General features: G+C 40.3%; 1 protein-coding gene across 2 annotated transcripts; it reads left to right on the top strand.

Moving 5' to 3' along the window:
- Positions 1-8,248: 8,248 nt before the first annotated feature.
- On the top strand, positions 8,249-16,820 carry LOC105012708 (tumor necrosis factor alpha-induced protein 8-like protein 2). Of its 2 annotated transcripts, none has more exons than XM_013135609.4 (3): positions 8,249-8,451; positions 12,399-12,723; positions 13,228-16,820. In XM_013135609.4, exons 2-3 carry the CDS (start codon positions 12,406-12,408, stop codon positions 13,468-13,470), a joined length of 561 nt encoding a protein of 186 aa, XP_012991063.1. In that variant the 5' UTR covers positions 8,249-8,451; positions 12,399-12,405; the 3' UTR covers positions 13,471-16,820. The 2 variants fall into 2 exon arrangements, with proteins under 2 accessions (XP_012991063.1, XP_010872029.1); XM_010873727.4 differs by lacking the exon at positions 8,249-8,451 and adding an exon at positions 11,788-12,141.
- Positions 16,821-17,200: the final 380 nt, after the last annotated feature.

Below are 17,200 nucleotides of genomic sequence, written 5' to 3'. Positions count from 1 at the left end.
AAATTGAGCTCAGATGCATCCTGTGTCCTTTGATCATACTGTACATATGATGTCTCTGAAAGTTGATTGGAGTCCACATTTGCCAATTTTAATTGATTTGACAGGATTTAAAAAGGAACACATTAGTCTATATAATGTCCCACACTTCACACGGTGCATGTCAGTGCAAAAACCAAGCCGTAAAGTCCCAGAAACTCTCTGTAGACCTTTGAGATGGAGTGGTGCCAAAGCGTAGATCTCAGGAAGCTTATAAAAAAATGTGCTGAAGCATTGAAAATTTATTGGAGCACATTGTTTTGGAACCACCAAGACTCATCTTAGATCTGGCTGCCCGGCCAAAGAAATAACTGGGCAAGCAGGACGATGGTGACCTAGAACCCAGTGGCTCCTCAAACAGAGCTTCATAGTTTCTTTGTAAAGATGGGAGAACTTGCCAGAAGTACAATCATCTCTGCAGCCCTCCATCAATCAGGCCTTTTGGTAGAATTGCTAGAGAGAAGCCATTTTTGAGTAAAAGGCATTTGACATGCTGCCTCAAGGAATCTCACAGCATGAGGAAAAAGATTCTCTGGTCTGATGTGACTAGAATCAAACTATCAATTGAAAGGACCTACAAAGAAAAATGGAAGAAACTGCCCAAATGCAAGCGTGCAACTCTGGTAGAGGCATACCTAAGAAAACCCAAAGCTGGGATCGCTGCCAAAGGCATTTATACAAAGTATAGAATAAAGGTTCTGAATACTTGCGTAAATTAGATATTTCAGTTTTTTTTATTTTAAATGAACAAGCGTACCATTCTAAAGCAGTTTAACCACAAAGAATTGCCCAGAACTTTGGTTCAGTATTTGTTTCTGAGGCTTTGAACTATTTCAAAACAAAACAGCATTGGTGTAGTGTGACAAACAGATCTAGCATCAGCAGCAGAGGGATATTAGTCTACAGCTTTCAGTGTAATAGAAGTCACTGGTGAATTCTAAAGAACAACAGTGGCCCCTAGCAGAACTCCTGTAGATAGCAGACAGGAAGTTGTATCTTAATTTGATCCAATTTTACACAACATGAACATAATCACACAACCACTCTGGACATTGCAGCTGCCATATCGTAATTTGAGTCGGTTTCACACATGTATTCATTACAAATGTAAAATGTAATGCTGTGGATTTAAATCAACGTAAATTGCAGGGGTCGGTTGATTTTCTGTTAGGTCAAAACGAAGTCTAAAGTTTAAAGTGAAAATTACACATTGTATAAGCCTTTTTGAAACCTGAACACCAAGGGTTTGCATTTCCCGCTGTGTAGGAAACGTTTCGAAATGTTTCGCACTGTGACAAACCGACCGGTTTTTGAATCGTTCACGTGTGGCATTGAAAGGATGCTGCGTATTGCTTTGTTAATCACAGTGTTTTATCAGAGTGAAAAGTTCCAGTAACACAATCAAAGAAAATCCCACTCTCGCCTCTGACTTTCACAAGCTTCAACCCAGACATGTCCTTTCTCTTATATGGATGTTGGGAGAGAACCATTTGGGCTACACAATAAGTAGTTCTATGTATTTCAGCATTCAGCTGTGCCTGCTCTTCTTTGATTCTTCTCATTGATTCGTGGTGGGGCTGTACAGACACATTTGAGAGCACCGATGAAGAAGAAAGAGGTCTGGGTAAAAAGAAACTAGAATGCTGTATGATCAAAGTCCGGCTGTCATCTGGGATAAATTGCACGGGATGCACAGTCGAGAAGTCTGAAGCACAAGTGTGTGTTATATGTAGCTACCTATTTTGGTCTTTCTACAATTTCTTTCCTATTGCTAGCTTGTTCCATATTTCAATCACTTTACTTTACAGACAGGTAAGAGCGAAAGAGCGGATGTTTTTCTCTTTCCATACTGTGTGTCACGTACAAAGCCATCCTAAAATGGCCATCAGAAGACGGGTCAGGTCTTTGGAGTTCTTCATAATGGAGTTCCTGTCTGGTGATCCTGCTGTTATTCTGTATCATATATATCATTTGTTACACCATTTCACACACATAACATACAGTCCTGTACACAATGTGAAAAGTACCCTAACACAACCTAGAACAGGATACAGGGACACCGACCCCCTCTAACCTCCGACTGATAGACCTACTACAACATCCTCCAAACCCTCCTGTCTACACCTCTCCATGCCCACAGTCCAAAACCACCACCATAAGAGATGCATTTCAGGAAAAACTGGAAAATATAAGTGCAGGACCAAACTCTTTAAGAACAGAGAAATGATAGTCTCGAACAGTTTACAGTAGCATTGATACTGATTGTACAGCTGATGTTTGGAGAAAGATAGGAAGATCAAAAACGAAAAAAAACTTTATTCGCTAAGTTAATAACCATATTCACAATTGTGGTGCTCCTATTGGCAGACATAAATAACAAACAAACCAATAGGGACAAAAGACAAAACGGTTGACACATGGTTGAAATTAAATTATACATAATCTCTGATCTTCAGGTATGGTCTTATGGTCTAAGTTCTTGAAACTCTTTTCCAGTCTAGTTTCAGAACAAAGCACAGCACTACTACGGCTAGCGTTAAAATTACTGATGATATCCTGGAAGCAATTCTGAACAGCACTGTGTTGCTTTTTTCATTAATTTGACACAGTAGACCATAAGGTAGATCGTAATCTTGGACTATAAATGTGTAGGCTAGACCACAGACCATTGATAGACCAGAGGGGCCCCATCCCTTTTAGAAAACATTATCAAGTTGGCGGTCTCCTCTTCAATCTCTGCCAATAGTTAGCTAGCTTCCTACTCCCCTGAAAGCCAGATGTGGTGAACCCCCTCAGATTAGATTTTGTCTGCTACAATAAGCATTTTGCCTTCATCACATATGTTTCTTTTATCAGAATTAAAGCAAATGTGTTTACAGTTTCAGCTTTCAGTAAATAGTACTGCACACAACTGTGAATCACTCAAGTAAAATAAGGGAAGATCTTGGCAACTGCCACGTTTTGCAATATTGTGGATTTGCAATGATGCAGAAAATTATGTTGGCCTACTTCTACATGTTAGAAACTTTACGTTTGTGCTCCTTCATTTTATTCTATTTCTACTAGGTTCTGTGTTTGTACTTGCTGATTGAAAGTCTACTAACCTACAGATTGAGTACACCATCATTTGTTTTAAACAAATACATGTAACATTTCATAATACCAGTGAACACATCTTGCACACAGGACATTTAATTCTGCACCCACTGATATTTGCACATTATTCGTAGTGACTGCAAAGAAAATGTATTGATCTACTGGGATTTTTTTAAGACAAAACAATCAATTTTTTCTGCTTGGAGTCAAGAGAAATGTATGTTTGTGTTTCTCTTTCTTTGCTTACAGGTGTGTTCCTCTTCTTAGATCAACCCTGGAAGATTGCCCACCAAATGTAACTAACCTCATGAGTTAACTGCACATCAACCTTTGATAGAAGTTTCTTTAGACATAATTTTTCAGTGATGATTAAGCACACCACCGGTCACCGGTTCTGTTCGTAATTTTTATGGACAGAATTTCTAGGCGCAGCCAGGGGCCGGAGGGTGTCAGGTTTGGGGACCACACAATTTCGTCTCTGCTCTTTGCAGATGATGTTGTCGTGTTGGCCCCTTCAAACCAGGACCTTCAGCATGCACTGGGACGGTTTGCAGCCGAGTGTGAAGCGGTGGGGATGAAAATCAGTACCTCCAAATCCGAGGCCATGGTCCTCAGTCGGAAAAGGGTGGCTTGCCCACTTCAGGTTGGTGGAGAGTGCCTGCCTCAAGTGGAGGAGTTTAAGTATCTAGGGGTCTTGTTCACGAGTGAGGGAAGGATGGAACGGTAGATTGACAGACGGATCGGTGCAGCTTCTGCAGTAATTCAGTTGATGTATCGGTCTGTCGTGGTGAAGAAAGAGCTGAGCCGCAAGGCGAAGCTCTCGATTTACCAGTCAATCTACGTTCTTACTCTCACCTATGGTCATGAGCTTTGGGTCATGACCGAAAGGACAAGATCCCGGATACAGGCGGCCGAAATGAGCTTTCTCCACAGGGTGGCTGGGCGATCCCTTAGAGATAGGGTGAGAAGCTCGGTCACCCGGGAGGAGCTCAGAGTAGAGCCGCTGCTCCTCCACATCGAGAGGGGTCAGCTGAGGTGGCTTGGGCATCTTTTTCGGATGCCTCCGGAACTCCTTCCTGGGAAGGTGTTCCGGTCCCGTCCCACAGGGAGGAGACCCCGGGGAAGACCTAGGACACGCTGGAGGGACTATGTCTCCCGGCTGGCCTGGGAATGCCTCGGTGTCCCCCCGGAAGAGCTAGAGGAAGTGTCTGGGGAGAGGGAAGTCTGGGCATCCCTGCTTAGACTGCTGCCCCCGCGACCCGGCCCCGGATAAGCGGAAGAAGATGGATGGATGGATTAAGCACAATTTGTTAAAATGCATCGTGAACCTGTATGGAACCTGCATGGATGTTAAAATTTCATTAATTATTCAAAGTGGTGGTGTTTTTGTCTCATAGTGACATTATACTAAACTATCTTATTCTGTACTAAAAGTGTCATGTTCTTTGACAGGAATAAATCCTGTGCCACTGCCCATAACTGATGTCAATTACCTGAAATTACTGACACATATTTCCAATTATTACAATAGTCCTTTTATATAAGCACACACCTGGGTGGGTAAACGCTTCTGATTGCATATATGTTGTGGAAACATAAGCATCATAAAATAAACAAACTACATTTTGCAGTAACTGAACGTTAGATGCCTGTTAGCCAGCTTAATATAGCAAGCCATGGCCACATGTATCTAATCACTGATAAGTATATAAAAAAATGATGACAACAGACCCAGTGGCAGAACAAATTAAGTCACACAGTATTATATGAGAACACCAGAGCAATATCTGTCTGTTGAAGTCCCTAGCAATAAGTCACATGACGTACACAAGGGCCAGGCAAGTTAATGTTTCCAACGTTTTTGGACTAGGAAACAACTACTGATTTAAAACCATGGACAGTTACCACAGATAACACAACACACTAAGGCCCACTTCCCTTTGGGAAGCCCAATGGGGGGGGGGGGGGGGGCATTGTCTGTTCCACTTCTCTTTTCATGCTAGCAGCTCAGAAAAATTCAGGTAGAATAAAACATGAGCATTGGGGGTTTTTCTCACTAAACTACATATTAGTTATATTGTACAGTGTCCTCCGTAAGTAATGGGATGAAAAAATAAAAAATTACTATGAGATTAAAGTAGAGAATCTTACCTTCAAGTTAAGGGTATTCATGTACATACCAGTTTAACTATCTACAAATAGCAACAATTTTATTCACAGTCCCCCTATTTGCACCAAAGTTATTGGGACAAATTAATGTAATGTCCATATTAAGAATGATAGAATGCGTCTAAAGAATGCGACCCAATGACCCCACCAGATGCTGCGTATCTTCTCTGGTGATGCTTTGCCAGGCCTGCACTGCAGTCATCATCAGTTGTTGTTTGGTTTGATATCTTTCCGCTTCTAATTTCATTTTCAGAAAATGGCACGTTTAATTGGATATAAACTTAAGAGATTTACTTGGCTAGCTGAGAACCAATCTTTGGACGGAGAACAAATCCCGACTTATTATGGCCGTGTGTTTGGGTCATGTCTTACTGCATGATGAAGCGCAGCCCAATGGGTTCAGAGCTGAGATTTGTTTGTACACAAGATGGTAATTTACCATTCAAATCTGATGCCGTTAGCAGCTCATATATAAAGACTAGTGAGTCAGTTCCAGTGTTAGCAATACATACAGAGAAATATGTGTGTAACAAATGACGCAGCAGGCTCAAGATGCCAGTGTTCGAAGTCAAAGTTTAACAAATAAAATCCAAGGCAAAATAAACACAACTAGGAGCGGTAATAACAACAACAAAACATTTAGACTCTATTTAAGCAGACAGTGACCTAGCCTACGATAGAAACAATACTCATCAATGAAGCAGTGACAAATGTGTGCCTAAATAGTGTTGAAAACCAACGTAACAGGTGCACACAATAAACAGGAGACAATGATCGGGGCAACTCGGAAACTGTGGAAATGGACGTGGCGTGTTGGGAACTGGAGGCCTGTGCTCATGGCGGTGTGGATGTGACAAAATGAAACGTATAGAGAGCTTTAAAAAGTACCAAAAGCAAAGTAGCGTATAAACTAAAGAAAAGACAGGAGTCAAAACTAAAACGGGAAAACCCTAGATAAGCAAACACGAAACATAAATGTGGTAAAGGAGGGAGGGAATAGTGGTATGATTTTGGAACACATGAGAAAGATGTTGTTTAACTCGGGGTCATGGATGGTTGGAGACAGGGTATTTCAGAGCCTAGGAGGTCCCCTGGAGAAAGCCCTGCCACCGCAGCTCTGGAGGACCTGGGGATGGTGAGGTGGCCAACAGACTGAACGTGTGGGCGTGTAGGAAAGAATGTCAGAGATAGGGAGGCCCAAGGTGGTGGAGGGCTTTAAGTTAGTAGAATGACCTTGTAATAAATGCATTGGGAAACAGAGAGCTAGTGGAGTTCACAGATGATGCGAGTGATGTGCTGACAGGACCTGGCGTAGGGCCAGCGGTGGGTTGATCAGAGATTTGGTTCCTAGGTAAATCTGATTGTCATCAGCATAGCAGTGGAATTTAGCGTAAGGTGGCTCTACCAAATATGTTATATGTTTGGGGGTCAGAGATTGAATACTTTTGAAAGGCACTTTATATAAAAGAGCAGCAAATTAAATAATATAAACTAGGAACTTCCTCCAGTAAGAACATAAGCTGCTGCCTATTAACTCTCCCCTGACTATTTCATTTCTCTGCCCAGTATTGCCTACTACTGTTTTTATAACAAGAGATGCTTGTTCTTGTGGAATTAATTGTAAAACTAAATGCAGGGCCTGACTAACCCTGGAGGTTTAAGTGTTACCTTGACAAAGATCTCTCCACGCACTGACCAGATTATTTCCAGAATCCAGAAACCGTCCTCACAGAGCACATTTTATTTTATATATTTATATATTTATTTTGGACAAGAACAATGTATAACCAAGCAGTGTAGGCTGACAGCAAGCAATTAACTTTCAATAAACACAATGGAAACATGCACTTTTGTAATAATTCTAGTGAGTAACAAGAAAGATCTCATCTCTCATCTGAGGGGGGTCCTGAAATATTTTCTTGGAGGCAGACTCTCCCTTTCCAAGACATTGCTGCTCTCTGGTGTCCAGTTCAGGCATACACTCCAATCAGGGGTCAGAAAAGAAACAACCCTCACTTCAAAGGAACAAATGTGGCAGTAGGGATGACTCAGTGGTGTTAAGTGGTTTCCCCTCATCCCCTCCTTACAACCATCTGCGCCACCTTCAGGAGGGATGAAGGTAGCAAAAGCCTCTTCATGTAAAAAAAAAAGTATAGTAACCTTTGAGTTCTGGAATGAAGTGCTCCACCCTTTCCTTTTGCAAGCAAGTCTGTGCAAAATGTGCCTTCGATCTGACCAAATAATGCTTTCCTTGAATTAATCATCCCACCCCTTTCCAATGAGAAGTCAGAACTCCAACGGTACAGAACTAAAAAAAATGTTTAACGCAAATATCTTAAATAATGGAACAGTTGAGAATGCGATAGCCTTTAGTGTGTGTTAGCAATTGTACTGTGCTTGACACACTTCCTTTAGGCTTCCAGGGAACTAGGGAACAAACATGGTGTTGCACAAGTTTGGAAGCAGACCCAACGTTCTTTCGCTTTGAGACCAAGAGGTTTGATTTATTATTAAAAAAACGACTAAGTTACTGCAAATCCCTAAATGTTGCCAACCCAAACACACACACACATATATATATACATAATATATATATTTATTTATACATATATATATATATTTATTTATACATATATATATATTTATTTATACATATATATATATTTATTTATACACTATGTCCACATATGGGATGCATAGAGTTAAATCTGAGAGTTATCACAGATAGGAGTCACCAAAAGACAGACAACAACCAACAAATGACCACAGCCTTTTTCCTTTCAACACACAAACGTCTGGGGAGGGAAAAATATACAGATGTTGACTGAGAGACAGCGGCCCCAAAGAAAAAGAGGAGGGAACAGACAGCGGGGGGGGTGGGGGTGGGGGGTGGTGGGGGGTGCAACTGATTCACCGGGTGATAGTGAATGCTGCAAGAATCGGAGGCAGACAGAGTTACAGAGAAACACCACTCTTGGGGCGGGCCCAACAAAAAAAGTTAAGGAACTTAATTTGAGGTAGACAGTCACAGACAGGGCGGTGGATATATCAAGACAGGGAACTGATCGGTCTGCCTGCGCTTCACGTGTAGCCTCCACTAGGAGACTAATCATCAGACTGCTGGGTCAATCTGGAGCCGTGAGCGCACAGGTGAGCACCTACTTAGCATTCCGTTTTCAAAGGCCTGTGGTTTGTTCCAACGACGGAGTGTCTGCTTGTGTCCCTTGGACGGCATGTCTTGTGATTGTCTATGTCTGTGTGTGTGTGCATGTGTGTGTGTTTTGTGTGTGTGTGTGTGTGGGTATACCTCTATTGGAAAATGTTTCGTCTGATTGTGTGTTTGAGTGTGTGTGAGAGAGAATTATTATAGCTGTCAATAAGTGCTGAGTTTCAGTGCGGCTGAGTCTGTACTATTGCACAAAACTCTGTGTTTCTACAAGTAACCCCGGAAGCCAGTTACCATCAAACAAGCTCAGACATGCACACCACAAACTGCATTAAGCACTAAAGCCTCAGTTGTATGTAAGACATGAACCATGTCCTAGAGAAAATATGAGTCAGTTATACATCCGTCAAGGTTATTTCAGACCATCTTTTTTAGCAACAACACCATGTTTATGCTCATCAGAGCCACTCAAAGACAACACTTAAAAACAAGACCTTGCAGGAAACAGAATGATACTTGCTTTCTAGCAGCTACAATCATACTGAAAAAACTCTGTGGGGAACTGATTCTGTGTGTGTGTGTGTTCATGTGTACATACATTTTTATGCCTGTTATGCTGCTCATTCTCCTTTATTCACGCATCTAGTATATCATTTATGATTGCTTCACTTTAATGTGAGCCAATATCTTCAAAGGAAACCATTTGTTATAGTATGCACCCATCTCCTCGAGCTCCTCGGGTCTGCTATCAAAACATCCTGTGTAGAGTGGTGACAGATTGGGGCAGATATCACTGCTCTACTCAGAATTAGTAGAGTATAGTTGGAGATTAGTTAGAGATGTGGACTTTGTCGAGCCGTCCAACGAAATAATAAAGCTTGAAAATATTTCGCGGAAAATTAAGATGAAAAAAGCTTGTCATTTTCTTCCACTGTGGCCTTGGGACTAAGTCGCTGTGTTAAAGCATAGTAAAACACATTCTCTTCCTTTGCTATCAAAACGTTGAGCGTGTAACCGTGCAAACGCATGGTAATGCCTTTTTGAGATCAAAAGTATGGCCTACCCATGTGCTATTGGCAAACACTAACCCTAAACCAGTCAATTAAGACAAACAAACATCTCCCAGGTCTAGGCCTAGCACAGTTAAATAGTAATGATCTCCTCAGTGTTCCTGGCATCACTTTATTTGGGTGCTCAAGATAATTTGCATTAGACTTCTCCAGGAGAACCCAGTTCAAACTGGTTAATCCGCATGTTACACCCACATTTCAGATTGTCATATGGGTAAATGTGTAGCCATTCGGTACCTCACTGTTTGATGCAGCGAATCATCTGAATGTGCTCAGTGCCATCCCAACCCCATAGAGAGACAGTAGGATCTGAGGGGTGCAGTGTTGTTTAACTTCTCCAAATAAATTTTTGTTTCTCTGTCTTATGACAGTTTCACACAGGAAGTTGGTAACTTCCGTAAAAAGCTGCCTCACATTTTCTAACACAACTGCCATGGTACGTTTGGCAGGTTGACTTTCACGTGTTTTAAGGAATCACACACAGGAGAGCTGTGCAACTGCATTTAAACATTTAATTTAACTGTGCCCATTAACTGTGCCCATTTTCAATGAACTGACCCAGAAGTTTTTATCGTTGGGTGAATCTAGTCCTACAGAGCTGTATGCTGTGTGTTGTTTTTACAATCAACTATTGTTTTTCTTATTGGTGTAAGGCATTTTCAAATCAAAATGAGGAGCAAATATAATAAGTTGATGTTGTAATGCTGTAATCAGGAACCATTTGCAAGGTAAAACTGGCAAACAGTGATGGGTACAGCCAGCCTATTAGATACAACATCTTGAAGGGAAATCAGTTTATGGTGTCCTACTATACAACTTATTGGAGTGTCTGGTGGAATCTCAGATGAAGCTTTTTCACTCAGCATGTCCTCAGGCCAGATCTTAGCAGTGATTTGCGTTATCACATGTGCACAAGTGACAGTATGTACGGCCTGTATTTTGTCTCCATGAGTTCCAATAGCATGGAGCACATGGATGCAGAACTCATGCACTTGGCATATTGCCTTTTCACCATAGACTGTCAAACACAATCATCGGAGGTCGTGTTAGCTTTCAAAATGCAGACTCTCGTAACATATTTCACCTGTGTTCTAGTTAAATGAACAAACATGGACAAACTCAGTGTTCTACACTACAGCAGACCTATGGAACATTGTGTGAACGTATTCTTATTATTTTGTGTATATGTACATATATACCATAGGTTAAAGTAATACAATCTGGATGATAATATAGTTAATAATATTGTAGTCGAACGACAGCACTGACGAATATTAATGTATGTGTTGGAAAAGATGACAAGCTCTGGACACGCATCGATTGTTTTTCATTGAATGATTTATTTCAATAAGATTTCCTTTTTGATGTCATTATTTTCATCCATGTCAATTATCTCATTATTTGTCTCAGAAGCTAGAATGATATGGTTAATTAAGCATATTCATAATGAGGAGGGCTACCTCCCTGCAAAAAAAACTGCCCAGACAGACGTCTTTCCCAGAGTTACTGACAAAATGTGATTTTGAGCGATGTAGGTAAAATAATGGACTCTGAAGGTTCTCAGTTTCATAGTTGTGTTTAGTTGTTTAAGGCTGCAAACATAATGTGATTTTCTTAATCCATTCAATTAATAAATGACAGCATAGATTTTATACATCATGCTTGCTTGTCTTGGGTGTTAGCCTTGGAGAAGTTAGGGAAGACATATTTTTTTATGTCTTCCCTTCTGTCTTCATTTGTTTATGAATTGTAGGTACACTTGGAGCTGTAGTGCTTTTGTGACTTCCTGTGCTATACAAAAACTTCTACTTTTCATACTATCGGTATCATCTAACACCAAAGCCTGGGTGATGTTACAACGTTAATACTACTTCCTGTTGGTATCCAAGCAACCATGCAGACCGTCACCCTGAGTCACAGAGTATTTCACTGAACCCGTCTCCTAGACCTAGAGGATATCAGATCAAATAGATTACATCACATTTACTCATTGAGAAGCCACCCATTTCCTGGCCCAATCAGATCACTGTGTGGACATTTATCCACTTGTGAAACTAGACTACATGAGAGGAGTGATTTTGCAATAACAGGTCATGCAGTAATCATACATGTATATTTAAGAACAATTAGAAATAAAGTACTTCATGTACTGCACAATTCAGTTAAGTCAGTCATGGGAATTAAGTCAGTCGTAGGTGAAAAGTATGTTTGTTCTATCCAGGAGCTTCCATTGTATAGACATTTTTTCTTTCTGATTTCCATGCCTGCATTGTTGTTGGCTTATCTACATGGAGGTAAAAGAGAACCTCTCAAATAGAGTGTAGATGTTAGATAGGAGAGTGGTACAGAAGAAATTTGAATATGATATTCTAAACTTGTCTCCAAGGCCAGCATAGAAAATGACCTCTGACCCTAATTGCATCTGAAGGGAAACCCCATACTGCTCCTACAATAAAATGCAGCTCCTCCGGCCTGCACAGAGGCAGATTAATGCCTTTATTTATTTCCTTTTTTTCCTCTTGACACACCCTAGACCTCAAGGGAGCAATAACTTTGGTTGTCCAAGGTCATAGCGCATCTTCGAACAATACTACTGACTGCAGTGTGAGTTCCCTTTCCTCCATGTGAATAATAAAGATAACCTGTGCCAAGTGTTCCCATGAGAGTTCTGTTCAAGTTCCTAAAGTTAAGTTACCATTAAGTTGTCTTTAATAATTTGACAGAAAAAAGCAGGACAATTCAGTGTACTAATGTTTCTGGAACAAGTCTTAAGTATTTTATTTTTATAGCCATAGTTGAGAAACACATAATCAGACATTTCATGTAACCCTTGTTTTATCAACTCTCCACTTCCATCTTAGAGGCAAAATGGAGTCCTTCAGTACTAAGGACATGGCCATGAAGGCCCAAAAGAAAATTCTCAGTCACATGGCCAGCAAATCCATGGTGCAGATGTTCATTGATGACACCAGCAGCGAAATCCTGGACGAATTCTACCGCGTCTCCAAAGAACACTCTGGGAACCGCACAGAGGCCCAGAAGGTTGTCAAGGACCTGATCAAGGTGGTGGTGAAAGTGGGCGTTCTCTTTCGGCATGAACGCTTCAGTAAAGAGGAACTCAGATTGGCTGAGGACTTCAAGAAGAAGCTGCATCAGGGGGCAATGACAGCAATCAGCTTTCAGGAGGTAACTTCATAGATACATTCAGAACTCTTCACAACTATGATCTGTACACAGTGTCTGATATGTCAAGTGGGCATTCTACTGTACCCTTACTGATAATACAAAAAAAATGTTGAAGTATCCGGACAGAAACCATTGGGAAACCACAATGTATTACATTTATTATGTGTTACGATTTTAGCCAAATAACTTTGCATAAACGCTAACAAACTACCCCTAGAGTGAACGTTCAAGATATCAGAGTAACTACCTAATACTAGCATTGTAAATGGTGACTTAACCTGTTATGTCTGTAGTTGATAATTTTGTGTCACTAACAGGGCCGGCTCTAGCCTTTCAGAGAAAACATTTTTTGGGCCCTCTCACAAGCAGTCAGGGGCCTCCAAGCAGTCGGGGGCCCTAAGCAACTGCTAATGTTGCTTATGCCTAGAACCAGCCCTGGTCAGTAATACATGTTTCATTAATATATGAGTAGCTAATATCGTACTCTCCTTTTGTCTGGTTCAGGTGGAGTTCACGTTCGATAAAGCTGTTATGACAGAGCTTCTGACAGACTGTCGGGACATCCTACTGAAGCTTGTGGAGAAACACCTTACTACCAAATCCTTTGGGCGCATTCAGCATGTCTTCAACCACTACTCTGACCCAGACCTACTGACCAACCTCTACACACCTGGAGGCCCTCTTTGGCCCAATCTCACCAAGATCTGCAATGGTCTGAACAAACTAGTGGAAGAAGGGAAGCTATGAGTGGCAATTCAAAACACCGCGGAAAAACAAAGAAACTGTGGCAAGCTAATTCAATGGGTTTTGAATTCAGTTTTCCCAATGAAAATCTGAATGGGAAAGTGGGAACCAAATGGGAACACTTACTCAGTGTTAGTTATCATGCGATTTCTGTTGGGATCTTTACAAAGACATTTTGCTTCACAAAATAAGCATGAGGGCTGTATTAATCATTATCACAATATGAATGTGCATGTTATCCATATCTGAGTACCTCTACCTCTTCCAAAATGCATTTAAGAATAAGTTGCAGCTAAGTAAAAGCCATTTGAATATGATATATGGAAGAAAGACAAAATTTTACAGAAATCTCCAATTAACTACTCACATTTCTAGACCTTTAAGAGATTTCACAAATACAACCTTCTTCTTGGTCTGGACTCCCTGTTTCCACTAAGATTCAAATACAACCATGCTTCTCCTGTTTAAGACATTAAGTACCTGGCTACTGTACTGGACTTTAATGAGACAGAAGTCTGCACACCCAGTCACAAAAGTAGCTAACCTCAATTTACCATTCAAGTGTATTATCAAGGACAACCACCTTAATTAGTGTCAGAGGGCAGAATGATGCCTGCAGCCTCAGTATCTGTCTGTTACTTTCTGAGCCCAGCTAATCACATTTCATTTCTGATAAAAGACTGAATTAAAATCCTGCTGCAAAGTCCTTAGCAATGTCAGGATTGGGTCTACGTCAGATTTTGCTAGGAGTTTGCGATCAATCAGTGTTAATTCCACAACCTTATTCCTTATTCCTTTGGCATCTCTAGCTTTCTGGAAACGCAGCAAATGAACCGCTTTTAGGACATAAGCTCAGCACAATAAAAAAAGCTTTGCTATTAGCTCCCAAATCTGATAAACTTTTTATGTTTTAAGATTTCAAAATTAGATTGGTGACTAGCAATGCGACAGCTCACAAAAACAACTTACTCTAACCAACTTCAGAAGTGGCGTGCTTCCGAAGCAGCACTCTGTGGATGTTGTGCAATGCGAGAAGCATGAGGCAATAATTGGCCATGAACCAAAACAATTTCCACAGGAGGCACAGTAGACCTGCACAGGAAGTGACCTCTTATGGTGCTTCTTATGCTTTTGCTGTTGTCTTAAACGTTTAATAAATATAACAACAGCAGTGGGTCATGGAACAATTTTTTCATATCCATGGAAATATTGCCTGTATTAAAAAACTTAAACCAGTTTTAAATGAACAATCTGCTCCTAAGTTTTCAACTAACAATCTAGCAACCTCAACTTCTACTGAGGCATGCTAAAAGCAGTCTTCTCATAAAGATCTTCTGACAATAGCATGACCTTGAGACAATGTGTATCAAATTGAGCACTAATAGAAAAGATGTTAGAATATGTAATCAATTGAATTGTCAATGTAATTGTCGGGTGAATCCAGTTGCATTACATACCATCATTTCAACATGTTATTCCCTTCTAAGCGTAATCCAAATTGACCATGTTGCTGAATCAATGCTGTCCTCTAGTGGGCAAGATTGGAAATGGCACCTTGTTTTTTTTTAAGGGAACGTTAATATCACTTCTACCGTAATAATTGTTGCTTCTTTCAAATCCAATTAATTTAACATCTTACATAGTTCACTGTACAAATATTACAGCAGGCTACAAAAAAGCCCTTCTCAAGCAAGACCCATACAATTAGCATGGTTACAATTAGTACAATTAGTTTTCCAAAAATATATTATACGATCAAATTATAAATATATAATATTATTTTATGTATTTTATGATCATTTAATCCCCGTTGTTTGGATCAAAGCAGAGGGTCGATCTAAGACAGATAACCAATGTTGAGTTGAACTCCATACATACCGAAATCTACGTGAAATGTTTGTTTACAATGGGCAGATAATGTGAAAAAGCAACACCCAAGTCACAGTGCAGGTGGGAGGGCAACCAAAGTAAAACGAACTGGATAATTACCGTCCAATGTGACCCTTGACAAAAACATCCGAACAAGTCTCAAGGATCACTGATCTCACTGATTTTGAATGCGAATACTGCTTGCAGTTAACTCTCAAGTTTGCATGTAAAAAGCCTTTTCTACAAAAGCCTCTATGTTCCTTGTCGCTCCTTGTTTGCTGGCTCATTAAAGTACAAGTTGTCCTGTTTATATCCAGTGGTTTGGTTGTTTCTCGTCCATAACAGACGCATTCATAACACATTGTGTTATAAACCGATGTCTGAGTACCAAGTGCTGTTTCGATCGTCAGGATCAGTATTTATTTGCTTGTTTGAGTGTATGTCTGCCACAGTCAAGATTACAACCACTGCTATCAACAACCAGACACTAACACCTGTAATGTTTACCTTGATGGAGGAGGTAGCTAACATGGTAACATTTCAGTACAGAGTATAACTGCGGAGAACTTGCCATATTGGTACTACTGTTATACATTCTTTATTTGTATCCCAAAAGTGTGGCCTAACACCATGGACCTTTGTCCCTGTTGCCCGCAGAAAAGGTTTTCTCTATCCTACAGTACAGAGAGTGGCTTCCAAAGTAATATCAATATATTCAAATGTTCATTAACTAATGTGCAACATACAGACGGATAGACATCAGTTCAATCCTGAAATGTCAATTGTTGACATTTTTCAGGTGGCAAATGTTTTGAAACATTTACTAATCTACAGCTTTGCATGTGAAAGACAGTTCCTGCCACAAATGGCTGAGTACATTAAGTTACTGCATCTGCAAAAGCTAGAACATATATTATGTACATCAGTGTAATGACATTAGGGGAAAAAATGATGTTACTCTTTTAAACACAGGCCTAAACAAGGCAACCGTCAACATAACACCCCTCGGTAACAATGCACAGGCCCTCTGATCCAGTCTGTTACATTTTAGAACTGCCTCATCTCTATAACAAGACACACCATCTACCCAAGCTTAGCTAAAACCATGATTTTTTTTACAGTGTGTGCCAAATTTCACCACTCTGTCAAACAGGACAAGACATGTAAACTTGTGGTTGATATGAATGCTGTAGCCTATGTTGAGTCTTGACAATTTGAAAGGTTTACCATACGTTGTTACAACGTGAATATCCTTGGCTGATCGAGCCAGTACACACCCATGTGAACGTTTATTGGTAAATAGTGACCATTTTGGTATTCATCTGAAAAAGGTGTTAATTGATCTTTACAGGTTTTTCACAATATGTTAACACAACTTTTCCCTAGGCTTCATTTTCCATTTCTATGTAACATTGTTTCGGTTTTCGCATTGTAGTTCCTGTTCTTGTTTCTTCATGTTTTTTATTAAATGTCCTCCATTCTCACTCTGCCTGTGTCCTGCCTTCTACCAACAATGTTACAGCCAAAACCAAACATCGTAGCAAGTACCAAAACTCTTTCCTATATCTTTCACAATTTGCCCATCCAATAAAGAATAAAAATACCATAAACATGAAAAATGCAAACATATTCTCAAAATCTACACAATTTACGTGGCCGTCCTGTTTAGTGAGAACATGGAATATTACCAGAAAGAGAAAGGTTTGCCGGCCTGAAAGCTGAAAAATTTAGCAATTACCTAGACCTACTCTCACTAGGGTTTTTCTTTCTCACGGTTTGAATGTGAACATTATAGGTGCCCAAGATGCAACTTCCTTTAAAACTCTGAACTGGACCACAGCCACTGTCAATTTGCACTTCTGGC

Source organism: Esox lucius, chromosome 10 (assembly GCF_011004845.1).
Source record: "Esox lucius isolate fEsoLuc1 chromosome 10, fEsoLuc1.pri, whole genome shotgun sequence".
In the NCBI taxonomy this organism is placed as follows: domain Eukaryota; kingdom Metazoa; phylum Chordata; class Actinopteri; order Esociformes; family Esocidae; genus Esox; species Esox lucius.
Note: the sequence above shows the minus strand (reverse complement) of the source record. Positions and strands in the feature narration are given on the sequence as shown.

Coding starts and splice junctions, on each gene's coding strand:
- LOC105012708 (XM_013135609.4), top strand. CDS start 12,406: ATGGAGTCCTTCAGTACTAAGGACATGGCCATGAAGGCCCAAAAGAAA. Junction 12,724..13,227: donor CAGCAATCAGCTTTCAGGAG/GTAACTTCATAG, acceptor TGTCTGGTTCAG/GTGGAGTTCACGTTCGATAA.